Source organism: Diadema setosum, chromosome 12 (assembly GCF_964275005.1).
Source record: "Diadema setosum chromosome 12, eeDiaSeto1, whole genome shotgun sequence".
NCBI classification, from domain to species: domain Eukaryota; kingdom Metazoa; phylum Echinodermata; class Echinoidea; order Diadematoida; family Diadematidae; genus Diadema; species Diadema setosum.
In genome coordinates, this window is record NC_092696.1 from 12,769,908 (window position 1) to 12,786,781 (window position 16,874).

A 16,874-nucleotide genomic window follows, 5' to 3' on the forward strand; every position below is an offset into this window, starting at 1 on the left:
TACATCTACCGTGTAATACATACTTGTGGTGTCACTTCAACTGAATTCTGTTCTCTAGTGCCGTAGACTGGTTAAAACTTTCTTCCTAGTGAGCTGCATTGTAAAGATGGTCTGCCAAACATTAGTGGTCTAGTGATATAAAGTCCCATGTTGCTCATGGTTTCCTCAACCAAGAATATAAACGAAATCTCAACAATCTTGCATTCTATTCAATATCATGTGCTCTGTATTGAAATTTTGTTTTAATCAATAACAACGGCTGCTGGCTCACGGCATCATGCTTAAAATCATATCAATAACGTGCATTATGACTGTTAAACCTCAGAATTATGTCATTTTGTCATTTACAAAAGTGTGATAAATCGGAGTAGATCCCGACACTCTATTAGTAATTACTCAAAACTGAAACACACTTTCATATTTTTTTTTTTCCAGGTCAATCTACAATATCAATGTCATCACCGGGGACCAAGAGAAAGAATTCAGTCGCGGCCAGGAGAAAGAAGGGTAAGGTTTTCTGTGATTACGTGTATCTAGAGCCCTGCCTCTCAACCCGTGAGTGGACCACGAAGCTCTCTCGGGTGGGCTGCGATGTCGACCAAAAATAAAATAAAAGATTTAGACCTATACTTGATCTTACTGGGCCTTGGGTTGAGACTCATGAATCTAGAGTGTATGCCAATGTACCCTACCTGTTTGTCATACAGTGTACTTTTTAACCCATCAATGATCAAATCCCTGCTGCAGGTATATTTTCATTGTATTGGCAACATACTTTGAATTTTACTGTGTATCTTTTATTTAGAGAAAGGTGATATGGAACTGGTCGACTTTAAAACCTGCGAGCTATCAGTAAAGGCTTTAGAAATGCCAAGTTTGGAGTGAGGTATGAACTTTGATCTTCCCACCAAATTATTCTAAATCACAGATTACCCGTCGAGTTGAGCAAAATGAATATGACCATTTTACCGTCAGCATAGCCCATGCTATGAATGGTGTCCTAGTGGATTGTAAAAGCACCACTTTCTCTTGTACTGTCAATCTCCGGTAATTTAATAGGCTTTGAGTCAGATGACTCAGAAGAATTAACTTTTGAAATGAATTTCATCTTGCCTGTACCATTCTTAAATGATAAGCTTTCTTCGAACATTTGCAAATAACTCATCAGGGTGCACGTGGTGTGTTCATGAAATCTGAGATATTTTGCTCGTTTGTGAGAGATTTAAACACCATTTTTGCCGCTTTCTTTCTTTAAAGTGAGGAAGTCGCTGAGTTGGCGTGGGAGCAAGGAGGCGATCAAGCAAGACTTGGAGCGGTTCCTGCAGGAGCGTTTCGCCCGCGGAGACAAGATGGAGCGCAAGAGGGAGAAGATCGTGACGGAGATCTTTGCGTCGGAGCGCCGCTACCTGGAGCAACTCAACATCGTCATCACGGTGAGTCTACTCGGCACTCTTTTCCCTGGCGTCTCGACAGTCAGCTCAGATGTTCGATCTACAGGCCCGTTCTCGTTGGGAAGGAATTAGAGACATTAAAATGTGCAATTTCTGAGCTTTCTATTCACATGGCAAAAGAAAAAAAAAATTAGAGTCGGAAGCAAGCTTTTGATACCGTCATGGAGATGTGTGACGGACTTGGTAGTCTTGCTGGATGTAACTACATGTCTATGTAGCAGCAATATCCCTGGTAGCAATATCCCTGGTAGCTGGTTGCATGTTTTGTCTGTAGCTATAGGGAGAGGGGAGGATAGGCCTACTGACGGCTAGAGAAAGTTGCTAACATAAATTCGTCGGTTGAGATTGAGAAGGGCGTTAAGTTGTCTCGAACACTGTGGGTTCAGTGGCAACTCAACGCCCTTCTCATTCTCACGCGACGAATTGTGATTTTTCTGGAGTGTCACACTAAATTCATGGAAGCGGCAATGGCAAGAAAAAAAAAAAAACCAGTAGTCTGACTTAGGATTTTTCTGGCACTATTTTGGGGGGCATGCAGCACAAATGCCAAAACTGTTTTCCACTCATGTTTATTGTAGGAAAGGTAAAAGTAATCTTATCTCAACCATTCATTACTACTACGTTGGTCCATGCATTTTAACTTTTCTCTCTTTTTTTTTCCCCCGACCAGTACTTCATGAGACCGCTGCAGCGGCTGCGGATCGTGCCGGAGAATGACGTGCGCATCATGTTCGGTGACCTGACGGCTATCCAGGCCATCAACAAAGAACTCCTTGCCCACATGGAAGAGATGAGTATTGGGGAGGCGTTTCTCCAGCTGGCTCCGTACATCAAGCTCTACTCCACCTATGCCAACAACTTTGAGAAGGCCATGGACTTACTGCAGGTAAAGATTTGGGACTTTATGACCCAAAGTCATCAAATCTGTGATGTAGTCCATGAACTGAAATAAGCATGAAATAGGCACACCTTTCACACGCGACTATAAGTGCGGTGTCATTACAGTGCACTCCCGTTATAACGAACACGGTTATAACGAAGTTGTAGTTACAATGAAGTAAAAATTCAAACCGCAGAATTATCCGCTGTTTGTTTTTTATTGTTTCTTTGTTCGGTTATAACAAAATTTCGATAAAATGAAAAGAAAACTGCCGGTCCCGAGGGCTTTGTTATAACAAGAGTCCACAGTATTGGATGGCCAACAAAAATATTTAGAGACGTTGATGAACATGTGTCAGGTAGATATAAAGACAGGTGGACAAATGGATGAATGGATCAGTGAATGGATTTTGCGTGTGCATTGTTTTCTACTTTTCCTTCGCCTGCTTTTCTTCTACTCCTCCTCTATTTCCTCCTTCTACTCTTCTTTTCGGGCAGTATGTGTACGTAGGGTGTTGTGAATCCACCCCAGCAGGCTTCCACCAATGGAGCTATTAGACATAACGTTGCCTCTGTTATCATATTTAGCTCGATCTAAAATTTACTGCAGATAAACATGACACAAAGGAATGAATAAGCATGTGTTACTTTTCGGTCAGCTGTCATGCAACCGCCTCTTTAACTTAGTATGCCTCCATGATTGTTCCCCTCTCACAGGAGTGGGAGTCCAAGACGTCAGACTTCAACCGATTCCTGAGGGAGCAAGAAAGCAAGCCTGAGTGTCGAAGTCTCAGCCTGCACGCGCTACTCATCACACCCATACAGCGGGTGCCTAGGTACAATTTACTTTGAGTTTTGACTCTACAATAGACACGGATGCATAAGAATGTATGAAATAATGCTGTAATCGACTGACTTCAGTTGGATGATGACGAAAATGCAAACTATTCTCCAAAAGGGTACGTCGATAGTATTGCAATCTCAGAGCATACCAGATCACGGTTGCTATGGAATGCTTTACAGTACATGTATAATCATTACAAATCGGACCATAGAAACATCCACCGATCTTCTGTATGAGAGTGAATTGCATGCATCTTGTCAGGAAATGCTATTGCTAGGTCACCATTCGATCGTCATGTAACATTCTACCTACCCACTACTGAAGAGGGAGGGCACTTCAGGAATAAAAGTTGTGTACTATGATCGAAATAATTTATACGTTTTATCTCAGAGTGCTCCAAAACAACTCATCATCCTGGCAAACCGCGTCAGCCAGACAAGTTTTCGGTACCGTACACTACAAGCAAATTTTCAAATGGTGGAAGATGAACTTTTGAGCCTTTCTGAAAACTCTCTTTTTTTTTTACCTTTAAGCATTCATTGCTTTTTTAGTGGCCATGTAAAAATAAAAAACAAACACAAACGATAAAATGTTATGATTCCACTGAAATATTACACACAATTTTTGCTTCATATGTAGGAAGGACCGGGATAGAACATGTGTTGCCTTGGTGATGATATGACGGGGAAAAAAACTTCTGTTAAGTAGAGAACTTCCTCAGATCTTTAGAAGCATTTGAAATAGACTTTGGCACATTACCCATTACAAGGCAATACTGGGAAGCATTCATATTACTCCCCATCACTCCTCCAGTGATGTTTCTAGTTTTGGTGTCTACTCTAGGTACATCTCTCAAGGGAACAAACCAAGAACATCAATATCTTGATTGCAATCAAGATTCTTCTAAGAGAAATTACAATCATGATTACAAAAGAGATTTTTCTACTGTCTGAAAGGGGGAAGAGTCATCTGAATTATTCTTACGGCTACACAATGTCTGTGGTCTTTAGTGTAGTGGTGAGCAGTAGAAAGTGCCGTGCATGAAGCAGGTAACCATGGGAAACTCTTCTTCTTTATGTGCACACACTCAAGGTACAAACTCTTACTCAAGCAACTCCTCGACCACACCCAACAGAGTCACACGGACTACGAGAAACTGAAAGGTAGGCGGGGGACACGCCCCATAGCAACCGTCTCCATATTCGTTTCCGATTCCCATGGTTATTGCCAAGAGCAACTCTCGATGCATTTAGTTCCTCTTTCCCAGACAACCTCTTCCTTGCACAATGCAGGAATCATCAGATTCATGATAGTAACAACATCAAGTGAACGTGTTAAATTGCTGGCATTTTTGTGATGAAATACCATTAATTGCTCTCATCTGGTATTGTTCATCTGTATCTCGAAAAATAACAGCATACTGAGGTTTCTTTTATTATCCGCTGTGATGCCAACAGCACTTTGGTCCTGAAATTCAGGCATGTGTAGAATTCCAGTAGGTCAGAAAAAAAGACAGTCAGATACTTTGGAAATGTTCAATCTATGCATTTTCACCCCTGCTTTTAGTGGAGTAAAGACATGATTTAATTTCCAAAGCAGACGTCTTAAGAGCTAGCGTCACTTGAAATTATTGTAACTTGGCTCCTTTTACTGGAAAAGCAGTGAAATGAAGGGGTTCTTAATTTTGCAGTCTGGCTTGTGAGAATCTGTATGGAGAGACAGGAAACAAAATTTGTCCCCATGCTGTAACTTCACATGCTGTAACATCTGCAAAGATTTGGTGGAACAATTCACAAATTTTCATGTTCGCATGAATTACACAACACAAGTGCACACATAAAAGAACTACTAAAAAAAAAAGAAAAAAAAAAACTACTGTAAAGCAACATACTTTCGCGGCATGCAAGGCAATAAATTTTCATGAATTACCTCATGCATTCAATGCATATAATATAGGCAAGAACTTTTGCAGGCATTTTGATTTTGTGCATCATAGCTCTCACGAAATTAGAATGTAGGCGAACGTTCCTCGTTTTGCAGCATATAATTTTCACAATTTTTCAAAGGCTGAAACCTTCCATCTCTTTATCATCACTTCTCTGTGATTCCAGACGCACTCAACAACATCTCCATGGTAACGCAAGGTATCAATGAATACATCCGCGAGCATGAGAACTTCCAGAAGATGCTGGACATCCAGAAGTCGCTCGGCGGCCGGGCACCAAAGCTGCTCCTCCCGGGCCGAAAGTTCATCAAAGAGGGCCCACTTATGAAGGTACGTCATCAACATTCATTCACCAGGTATTTCTCAGTAATTCTAAACCACCACAGTGAATTCAAGAAGAGTGGAAATACATAGCAATCGTGTGACCAGAGTACAGTCAACCTCGCCCATGTCGAATCTATTTGGACTGAAGAAATAGCTTCGACAGTGTATGAGTGATTCAACAGTTTCATGAGTGATTAAAGTCAATAAAATATAAAGAGAATTAAAAAGTCAGAAAAACTCTTGGATCACTACCAAAATTTAATCATCTGTTCCTTGTGTCTTTATCGACTTTTTCTTCAAGTTTCATCCATTTCCGTTCACAACTTTTTGAATTATTTTGCACACAGACAAACTAACAAACAAACAAGCAACCAATGGTGGCGAAAACATAAGCTCCTTGGCGTAGGTAATTGCATGAATGATTTAAGTCAACTAGTGTGTGGATGATGTGTTATGGTACCGGTCCCATGCATTTCAAACTGCTGCTGCAGGTCACCAAAAACGGGTCGGGCTCCCACGAGCGCATGTTCTTCCTCTTCTCGGACATCCTGGTCTACGCCAAGCAAAACACCAGTCTGGAGCGCCCTCTGCTGGCCAAACCCTACACAGTCTCCGGGGTGATCCAGCTGCAGGACTGCAAGGTGGACCTGGTGTTCGGCGAGCAGCGGATAGAGGGCGCCGGAGCGCTCTTCAAGGTACGTCGTCGTAGAATGCGAAGCCGGTGTTCGAAGGCTTGTAGCTGGCATTGGCACATTATCTTACTGTCATTGAGAGTTAAGTCATCAGTACCCACAGGATTCCATGCACTGCCTGTGTAGCCGCTTGCTTCGAGAGAGGAACCGCTTGTTTCAGAGCATTTTGTTCAGTTTCAGACAAACACAACATTATCAGTTTGTCATCTTTGCATTCTTTTGAATAAGATGGCTTAAAACAAAAAATTGGGAGTTGAGTACGATTTCAAGTCCTGTAAGAAAAATGTTTCATGGAAACAATTCTCATATGTTGAATGTAGGAGCTTGCTGCAAATCCTGTGAACTAAAATCCTTCTTTTTTAATCAAATTACTTTTTTTTTTAAATTAAACTCATGGCAAAATAATTGAAGTAATGTCTGTGATGACAAGTCCTCTTCCTTGATGCGTGATGCAGACATGCATCATAGTAGATGATTCAACATAAAATTTGCCTGATTGACACGATGCAATTGTAATAGATGATCTGACAACAGAATCTTTATGACCGAACAGCTGTATTTACATACGGGATTTATTGGTTATTGCTCACTGGGCTGCAAATAAAGTTTTTGAATTTCCAAACTTTGGATGCATAACCACTGAAACTAACAAGACCATGGGCGCTTGAGTGTGCAGTTTGACTGGTGTGTTACATTTTGATATCGAAAAACAAACAGGTCATGTCCTGTTAAAAACAAAAGAAAGAAAAAAGAACAGTTTGCATCTTGATGTATCGTGATTTGTATCGCAGGAGTTATTCCGGGTTTCTTCAGCTGACAAGAAAAAAAAAGGGGGGGGGGGGTCTTCAGCGAAAAAACATCACATTACCGCGCTCACACTTCAAGATCTCTATCAGCTTCTTTTTAGTGCCACTTACGTACTTCCAGGTTAAAAAAAGTGGGGGGGGGGGGGGGGGGGGCCCAAAGTGATGACACCTTATGTATTCCTTTGTATGATGCACAAAAAGTGCCCCACCGGTTCCCATGCACACACACACACACACACACACAAGAATGCAATCTTTGCTGCATCAAGTTGCAAAAGTTGAATTTAAAAAGCTGTTAATATTTGCTTCACTTCATTTCAAATTTTCATTTTCATCGTCATTTCTCTCTGGTCCCCAGCTCTCCTTCAACGACGACCACCTCCTCCTCTACTCCACAAACCATGACGACGCCCTCTCCTGGATCGACCACCTGCAGGGGGCCATCAATACACACCGCCGCAATCGCGCCTCCCTGCGCACCCCCTCCGCCCTGCGCCAGCGGGAGGAGGCCTTCACCAGGGACGCGGGACGCACCCCTTTCCGCTCCAGCATGCGGCTCCGCGGCCTGCGCCGCAAGCAGATGTCGGAGGAGGTTGGTTTGCGATGAAGACTCTAAGAATTGAATGACTGACAAAAATTTCTGTGAAACAAATTACCTGTTTTGTCATGGTCGCTTTTACTGTGCAAGAAAAAAAAAGTACAATTCAGAAATTCATTTTCATCCCTGATCAAAGATGATTATTGTTACTCTTTGGCAGGATTTTGTACTGTTTTGGTTTTATTTGTGTGCTTGTTTATTCCCAAAATACTGCATTTCAAGGAAAAATTTCAAGGAAATTGCTTCCCCCCAAAAAAAAAAATTGTATTACTACACACATCTACTGCAGGAAAGTTGAAAATACTTTTTTTTCCCACCAAAAATACATCTTTTCAGACCTCCGAATATGGCAATACTATGTACACTGGTTAGCATCTTTGCCCTATATTCATAGAAATGTGTTTCAGTATTGTTCCATGCAATTTAAAATTTAGGGCAAATTGAGCTTCTGTCAAATAAGTTGTTTTCTTCAGATCAATGCTATGGTTTTATTGAAGCTATTTTTCATTTTGCTGGAGTCCAAAGTAAGCATCTTATTATTCTACCGTTATCTAATTGGTTAAACTCTTGGCACTCCAGGAAGGGGTCTCAGCCTCGCCCACCATGAAGGACATGCTGTACCCCATGAGAAAAGACATTCTGAAGGAGGACACGAGAAAGGTGGGTGCGCCCTCGTTTGTCCTCGGAGGGAAGAGCTACTTGTAGACCAGATCAATTGAACATAATCCAGATTGCTGCAGTTGCTCAAAGAATTTACCACGAAGGTCATGTTAGAGATGCCAGCCGTTACTTTTTTTTCAGTATTGTGCTCTTTTTTTTTAATGCCAAAAATGCTGCAGATTTTATGGAAATACCATTTTTCTCAAATTGTATAATGGTAATATGACTGTCAATTGCAGCAAAAGGTGAAAATAGTTTTCAACCTGAAGTGCTCTTTATTGTCTAAATTTGATGTATATGACATATACCAGTATTACGTACAGCTGACATAATTTAAGGAATGTCATAATTTCTCTCCTTGAAAAGAAGATGTCAAGTGAAAAACTCAGAAATCAGCGTAGTGGCTCACCAGAAACTATCTCTGTTTTCACCTTAAGTATGACCCAATGCAGCTCGAACCCAGCTATCTACAGTGTTGCAGTATGTCAATTCATTTGAATACATTGGCTCCCATACAGTATTGGCTCTTTGCTACAGCACTCAGTTTCTAGTTGTATTTTTTCATACTGAGGCTTTATATTGTAGGTCACTTCTGCAGAAGAATGAACAGTTACAGTAACAAAGATATAATCTGCATTTTTTTGTTCATTTATTTTCACCAGAGAGCAAGTAGACGTGGCCTAAAGGCACCCGCCATGCCCACTCAGCCACCCAGCACGCAGAGAATCAGTCGTAGGCGGCCCCTGGGGCGTCACACGACCCCACAGCCGGAGGCCCCACCCCGGCTAAGAAGGGCGTCGCTGCGCCCGCGCTCCCTGCCGCCCCAGCTCCCAAAGAGGAAAGTGAGGAGGCTTCAGCACCGTGGGCCCCGCCCACTGGAGAAGTCCCATAGGAAGGCACCGGTAGGTATAAACAGGAGGGAGCCCTCTGTAGTCTCAACACTGCCAACCTACAATCTTCTGACTATTGTTTGATTGTTTTTCTTTTTTTTAACCGGATCTTTGTGTCAGGCTGCTGTCCAAGGCCACACACAAAAGTCAAAGGTCATTGAAGGTCACACAAAGTTAACCTGCTGGACTCTTCTTGTTAACACTTTTGAATAATCCCAAGAGGATGAGGCATAATTTAACAATTGTGCTATTTTTGTCTCGCCCGCCGGAGGTGAAGGCGAGACTAAGGGATCCGTCCGTCGTCCGTCCGTCGTCCGTCCGTCGTCCGTCACAAATGTTAAAGTTTACCTGCAAGACTCTCTTATGATGCATAACTTGGCAACTGTTACAGCAATGGCAGCCACACTTGGGTGATAGAAGCACTAGGGGTATCTTCATGTTATGGTGTTGTCGGAGGTCATGTGATGATGTCAAAGGTCATTTGAGGTCATATATTAAAGAGTATGTGCAAGACTCTCTTTTCTATGTTAAAGTTTACCTGCAAGACTCTCTTTTGACAAATAACTTCACATAAGTTGCTTGGATTACAACCTAACTTGGGTCATACAGTAGATGCACTGGGGGTACCTTACAGGATAAGGTCAAAGGTCATTAGACTCTCTTATCACACGTAACTCGACACATATTGCTACAATCGCAATCAAACTTGGGTGATGGATGCACTAGGGGTACCTTCATGTTATGGTGCCGTTGGAGGTCACATGATAAGGTCAAAGGTCATTTGAGGTCATACGTTAAAGTTTACTTGCAAGACTCGTATCACATGTAACTCAGCACATGTTGCTACAATGGCAATCAAACTTGGGTGATGGTAGATGTCTCTTGGGAAGTTGAAGGTAACCACAAGGTCAAAGGTCACAGACAGGGGTCAACGAACTTTTAGGGACCAATGTTAAATTTTTAGGGCGCATTTCGTTTATGGCTCATAACTTTTGATCCCTTTGTCCGTTTGTAACCAAACTTGAATGGAAGATGTCCCTTGGGGAGGTGAAGGTCGTCACAAGGTCAAAGGTCACAGACAGGGGTCAACAAACTTTTAGGGCCCAATGTTATGTTTTTAGGGACGTTTTGATTGTGGCTCATAACTTTTGATCCCTATGTCCGTTTGTGACCAAACTTGGACGGTAGATGTCCCTTGGGGAGTTAAAGGTCATCACAAGGTCAAAGGTCACAGAAAGGGGTTAACAAATTTTTAGGGCCCAATGTTAAGTTTTTATGGTGCGTTTCGATTATGGCTCATTACTTTTGATCCCTTTGTCTGTTTGTGACCAAACTTGGATGGTAAATGTCCCTTGGGGTGTTGAAGGTCACCACAAGGTCAAAGGTCATAAGCAGGTCAATTAACTTCTGGGAGTTATAAAAAATATTAATTCTTTGTACGCGAATGGGCGAGACACAATTTGGCACTTGCCTTGTTGTTTCGTAAGACTCTTTTAAAGACACATCTTTTTTCTCTGTATGACACTGCTGAAGACAAATTTGGAATATAATGATTCTAGATATCCTTGATGACTGCAGAAGTAGTTTCTGCAATACAAGTTTTGATTCTGCATTCCATAATATGTGATAAAGCCAAAATGTCCCCTTTCATGTGATTTTTCCCCACGCGTCCAAAGAAGACGGAGGAGACATTTTATGAGGATGCATGCAGCAACCAGACGACAACTGGGAGCGACGACCCCGACTCGACCCTGTACCAGACGGCGCTCGCCGCAGACGACCAAGACCACCACGAGATCTACCCTTTGACCCCCAGCAAGGAACGCACCACCAGCTACCGGCGGGGGGAGCAGGTCTTGCGAGAGATGCCCCAGCTGCCGGCTGAGCAGAGTGCAGACAGCCAGTGCGTCATTCTCTAGGGTCAGTCAGCCTTCAGGATGGTGGAGGTTCACCTGCGATGCACACAGCGCCCTCAACAAAATGCTATATGTGGGACTACCAGATGTCTTGTCTACTCGACGATAGGATATCTTTGCTAAAACCTAGATATTTTGATTATGCTTATTTTAATGGGGTTTTTTTTGGGGGGGGGGGGGCAGTGGAGGAGATAGACAAATTTGTCACATGTAGCTGAGAATCAGTTTGACATCATGACAATACCTACTTCCCTACAATGTTATGGTTGTTATGGTATGTCAGAACTGTTAGATGATGACCTTTTCCCTTTTTTCTTGGATCTAGAAATGAACAGACAAAAAGGTGACCTGCGCATCTTCCTCATTCAAAGTCCCATACTTTGGTAGGGAAATTTCATTCAGAGATAAACAGGATAGCTTTGACCGCTGAATGGTTGTTAACAACATTTTGGCAGATGACCTCAAATGTTGCGAGCAACCAAATGTCTAGAATACTGCAAAATGTTGGAAGCTGCCTTGGTTTCAGCTTCAAGATACCACTAGTAATATTATAGGAAAGTGAGGAGAGTGCAGATGTTTATACTCAATGTCATGATCGACATCAGGATCGAGGGAGAAATTCTTAGATGGATTTTATAATTCATCTATTTCTTTTTGGTCATACACTCAACTTTGTTTAAGTCAACCTCACACAAGTCGAATAATCGCCTAAGTCAAAGGTCTTTTCAAGTCCTCTAACCTTTATATTCTATTGATTTTAATCCCTCATAAGTCAAATTTTCTCCAAGTCGAAGGTATTTCTTCAGTCCAAATAGATTCGACTTTAAAGGCGAGATTGACTGTACTTCCAGAACTTCTCAAGTCTCAAAGCTTGATGAATGTGTGTTGCACATCAGGCTATGGATTCTGAAACCTTTTCTGGCTGAGGTTGAAATCACATCATATGTCGTCGCTGGGGTGACTAGACTTTGTCTCTCAAATTTTGGTGAAAAATAACTTTTTTTGATTAATGGTCAGATAATCAGTTAAGTGATGTCCTGTCCAAATCCTAACTGTCATACCCCCCCCCCCCCATTTGCTGTAGTGCCTTGGCAGCCATATATTTTGGCTCTCCTGAACATTTGACATTTTGTAGATACGAGGTCTTGTCACCCCAGCGATGAATTTTTCTTTGGGGGACTTTTTTCAAGCAAAGGCACTTCTAGATTCATAGTGCCGCTGTGTAATGGTACAGTATATTGCCAGGTGGCGGTTTTGACTTTTGTCCATCTTTTTTATGCAAATGTAAAAATTGTAATCTGTGTACTCATGTGATGGAATAATCACAAGCAGATATTGGCCGAGACATTACTTAATTGATAATTTATGATAGCGAACCAATCAATATTGTAGTACACAATGTATCTGTATAATGAGCTCTTTTATCATGAAATAACAATTTTGATTATCATTATAAAAAAGTCATAAACTATCATAACCAGTCAGACACATTTAACTAAAGTGTAGTCAACATGATATCAGCAAAACAGGTTGCCTCAAGAGGGAGCTGTATTCATTTTGATAATTATCATTCATTTTGATATTTTTTTTTTGTGTGTGTACCTGGTATAAAAACACGCAAAAGCTCTTACTGCAGTAATACTAATATTATTTTGTGGGATTTCTTTCAAAAGTAAGAATGTCATTCTAACAATAACGCATACTGCAAGGCGTTACAAAAAAATACTCCCTCCCCAAGTTTGCCCACATAGGCATTTGGACCAAGTTTACATTTAATGGACAAGAATTGATTCCTTTTTCTTGCCAAACAGCAAAGTTCTGGTTGCCCTCAGCAAGTGGGCTTGTGGGTTTGCAGCACCTGGCACAAGTGCTGTAACATGCATGGGGAAAAAACAAGAAAAATGACCGTAGACTTCCAATGGTCAGGCAGAATATTTCTCCCATGTGCTGCAGTGATCTGTGTCGTGTGGTAATTAATGCCTTGTCAGTTTTCTTCAAAGGGACACACCCAGCAGAATGAAGTTTTCGCCCACATTCAGATTCTTTCCTTTTTGTGGTGAAACATTGTTGTGGACATGTCACATAGGGATTTGGACTTTCCATGGTCTTCGTATAATCATTACTGAAAGTATGGCCCATAAATTGTTTTGTTCCTGCAGATATGAAAGATACATGCATGTCTTTTAAATGTGTGGTGTTGGTTTATTTGTTTGTTTTTTCCAGTTTTCGTAATTCCTGGCTTTTGATCATCAGTCCCTCTCATGTTGATGTTGGAAGTTGTTCATGAACTGTCTGATGCCAGATTTCTAGTCCAAATCATGGTTACACAAGCAGTTTACTCTTCCACTCTTCCTACAATGTTTAATGTTACATGTTTTATTACCTTTACTCTTGTGTGTCCAAATGTCTTCTCTTCGAAAGCAGGGTTGAGTAAGGTGGTAGACTTGTTCTAAAGAGCACTGATTTCGAGTTAGTTTTCTAGCTCCACAGTTCAGAGTTTCTTGTGTTTGCCAAGAGTCCAGAATACTGTAAAAGTGGAAATTTTCGCAGTACTGACATTTTCATGCATTTAGCGCAACCAGAAATTAGCGCGAAAATAAAAGCATGCAATTTGTTTTGCTTGCCATATGTACTAGTTAATGTCTTGATTCCGCAGAATTAAAAGCATGTGAAACTTTTCATACCCGCCAAGCGAAAAATTAGTCGCACGCAAATATCGACTTTTACAGTAACAGAAATTTGACATGACAGAGTGAATTAATTAGTCTCAATCATAATCGTTGCTATGACGAGTCTTCTGTGTTATGTTTGGAAATTAGAGGGTTGCTGTGATTGTAGGATGTAGGACTTCACCAAAGAACCGTTGGCAGCGCATCCCGTTCTTGTGAGGGGAAGTTTACGTTTCTCTCAAAAGTGTGTGCAATACAACAATAGCAGGCCATTGTGTGGTAGCGGAGTGGCTTCTAACGAGAACTCACCTAGCAATAGATTAGTTGTCGCAAGATTTTGGGTGTTGAATTGTACATACCTGGAAGAGACGAAGAGTGGTTAGTATCTTTGTTGGAATTTGTGTACATAGCGAGTTGTATGATATGTTGCCAGCGTTGCTGAGGATTACCGGGGAGCCCTGTTACAGCAAAATCACTTAACTCGTTCCATGCCGAACTCTGAAATCCCCATAGTTTTAATACACAGGCCTCCAGGTTCCCGTAGGGAATTGATGAACAATGTAGGCATCACTTCCCAGTCAACGAGGTGAATTCAGCAGTCTAATTTTTCATTACCGTCTTTAACTGGTCTCTGTTGTAGAATGTTTACAGTGCGGTACCCAGTCACAAAACAGTAAAATTGGCGATTCCAGCAACCTTGTTGTAGCGGGGTTTCCACGAATTGTAATTGTGAATTGATGGGGTCTTCTTCTCTTGTGACATGCATAGGTGTGAAGACAGGATGGACGTGGTACTGTGTCGAATTGTGTTGTTATTGATGTGTACTGAAATCTAATCTCTATAATTCATACATTATTGTCACAAACACATACATTGTATTGAGAAGACAAAACTTTATAGCTCATTGAGTTAATAATTGTTGCAAGAATGGTTGGTGGGGGTTTACAAAGACTCCTCCGTGGGACACGAGGCATTTTTTTTTTTATTCAGCTGGAATCTGATTTGCTTGTCAGTGACATTTCCGATTTGAAATGCTGTCACAAAAAGTGGATTCAAGAAGATTCACATTTTCTTTTTTTCTTTATCTTCTTTTATAGAAGCATTGCTGAAATTTCATTGAAAATTTGAAAAGACTTTGCACTATCACCTGGAGAGCTCTGGATGCTGAAATTTCACTAAAGATTTTAAAAGATGTTACACCGTGCCTGTAGAGATGATCTGATTGGTAAAAACAAAAAAACAAAAATTAGAATGAGAGAAAATTCCCCAACTCATCTTGCATTCCATGGCACAAAAGCTGTTTAATTATAAACGTAACATAATATGCACCAACAGTGATGTATCTATGTAAAGAGCAAATTGATGCAAGTCATATCCAAGTTGTACAATGTACTCAGGCAGGTATGTAATTAGACTCAATGCATAAAGTAGTTGTAAGTGCAGTTAGCCAATCATTTTCTACTTAAATGAATATGGAAATAACAGAATAACTGAAGGTTATACAGCTGTACCTGCACCTCAGTAGTAGGCCTAATAATACTACAACGTATGTGTAAAATTTGGAAAGATCCAGTTGTGGCTTGCACTCAGCTTCATTTTGAATGTGTAGGACTGTTGGGGAAAGCAATGTTTATACAGTACAATGAAATGGATTTGAAATCACTCATACAGCTCGAAGTTCACTTCAGGAAGCTGACATGAAATTTGCCATGCACAAGAGAAATTTACCAAGCGCTCTTTTTTTTTTTTAAATGAAAGCTACCTTGTATTATGTGTGAGCAGCGGATGGGCAAAAGCATGGGAAAATAGGACGGAATGATGAATTTTGAATTCTCAGTCCCATATGTGCACAGAGGTGTTGGCATTAATCTGAAATTATGAGGAATAATGGCTGATGTAGAAGCAGATGGGAAGTTGCATGTAGCAGGATGCACAGAGAATGACTCTAGATAGACTGGACTGGACTTGCGTAATGATCTGCACTGCAGCGCTTTTTTTACACGCAGACCGTTTTAACTAGATAGTCGGGACTGCGAGAATTTTCTTGTTCAATGATGAAATATCGTCAAAATGGACAAAGTGATTATCTGGTCGATGAATTTAATGACAGTTCAGGAGTAAAACCCCCTGGCACTTGACAAAATCTTGCTGAATCCGTGTTCGTTGTAATGGGATTCATCTGTGCGTTGTATGCGGCAGTGACAACTTTAATGTGATGATTTCTATGTATATTTTTGCACTTGCATGTATTTTCTATTAAATGTAAAACCAAAAAAAAAAAAAAAATCAAACAAAATCTTCATTGTCACTGTACTGTGTCATTAGTATTTGTCCGAGGACGAGTGTACACCATATGGCCCCCTCCCCCCTCCTGAAAAAACAACAACATACAATTAGACTTTCCACAACAATAACTTTAAAAATAGTGAATCCATCTTAACGCAATTTCAAGATATGAAACTGTAACTTATTACCTACATCTTACAGAAACCCCCCATGCAATTTGCTTCAGTGGTCAAAGAGAAATGAGGATCTTTGTAGAGCATGTCAGGAATCCCTTCCCTCCAAGTTTTGCCCATCCCGTTTAGTTTCAAGAGCATCCAAGTGCCGAACTTGGAAGAAATGGACCCATGGCATGCTTTACAATGATCCACATTTCTTTGCGACCATGTAACCAAATTGAATGAGGTTTTCTGCAAAGTGTAGGTAAGAAGTTATACATGTACATATTATAGTTTCATTCCCTGAAATAGCATTCAGATTGTTCAATTTTTGAAAGTCATCAATGCTGATATCCAATGGTAAGTTTTTGAGGACATACTGCTCAATGTACTGTGCGATGTCCCATGTATAGGTACATTTCTCCTTCATAAAAAGTGTCAATAAACCCAGAACAAATTTTTTACAAATTTCTGCTGATCTGTCAGCAACTGTAGCAAATATCATTGCTGTAATCCAGTGTACATACATGTAGTGTACGTTGCTATCATATTTTGAATACATTGTACTTCGTAAAACAATGAAATAATTAATATGATGAATATAAATATGCTCAAATATGTGTGTGTGTGTGTGTGTGTGTCTTTTTGTCTGTGTGGGTGGGTGTGGATCAGTGTTTACATTCTTTTTTTTTTTTGTCCAAGTTGGTAGCTTTGTAATATAATGTGTACATGGAGTCTACTCCGCAGAACTAGGATACA

At 40.8% G+C, this 16,874-nt stretch overlaps 1 protein-coding gene across 1 annotated transcript in view; it reads left to right on the forward strand.

The window, feature by feature from the left end:
* The window catches only part of LOC140236110 (rho guanine nucleotide exchange factor 39-like), a 12,216-nt gene extending 1,208 nt beyond the window's left edge, over positions 1-11,008 (forward strand). Inside the window, exons 2-12 of the mRNA XM_072316082.1 lie at positions 436-507; positions 1,258-1,433; positions 2,122-2,337; positions 3,048-3,166; positions 4,267-4,337; positions 5,286-5,449; positions 5,935-6,138; positions 7,300-7,533; positions 8,119-8,199; positions 8,886-9,101; positions 10,769-11,008. Of these exons, the coding sequence (XP_072172183.1) occupies positions 453-507; positions 1,258-1,433; positions 2,122-2,337; positions 3,048-3,166; positions 4,267-4,337; positions 5,286-5,449; positions 5,935-6,138; positions 7,300-7,533; positions 8,119-8,199; positions 8,886-9,101; positions 10,769-11,008 (1,776 nt within the window). The 5' untranslated portion in view covers positions 436-452. The remainder of the gene's footprint in view (positions 1-435; positions 508-1,257; positions 1,434-2,121; positions 2,338-3,047; positions 3,167-4,266; positions 4,338-5,285; positions 5,450-5,934; positions 6,139-7,299; positions 7,534-8,118; positions 8,200-8,885; positions 9,102-10,768) is intronic.
* Positions 11,009-16,874: the final 5,866 nt, after the last annotated feature.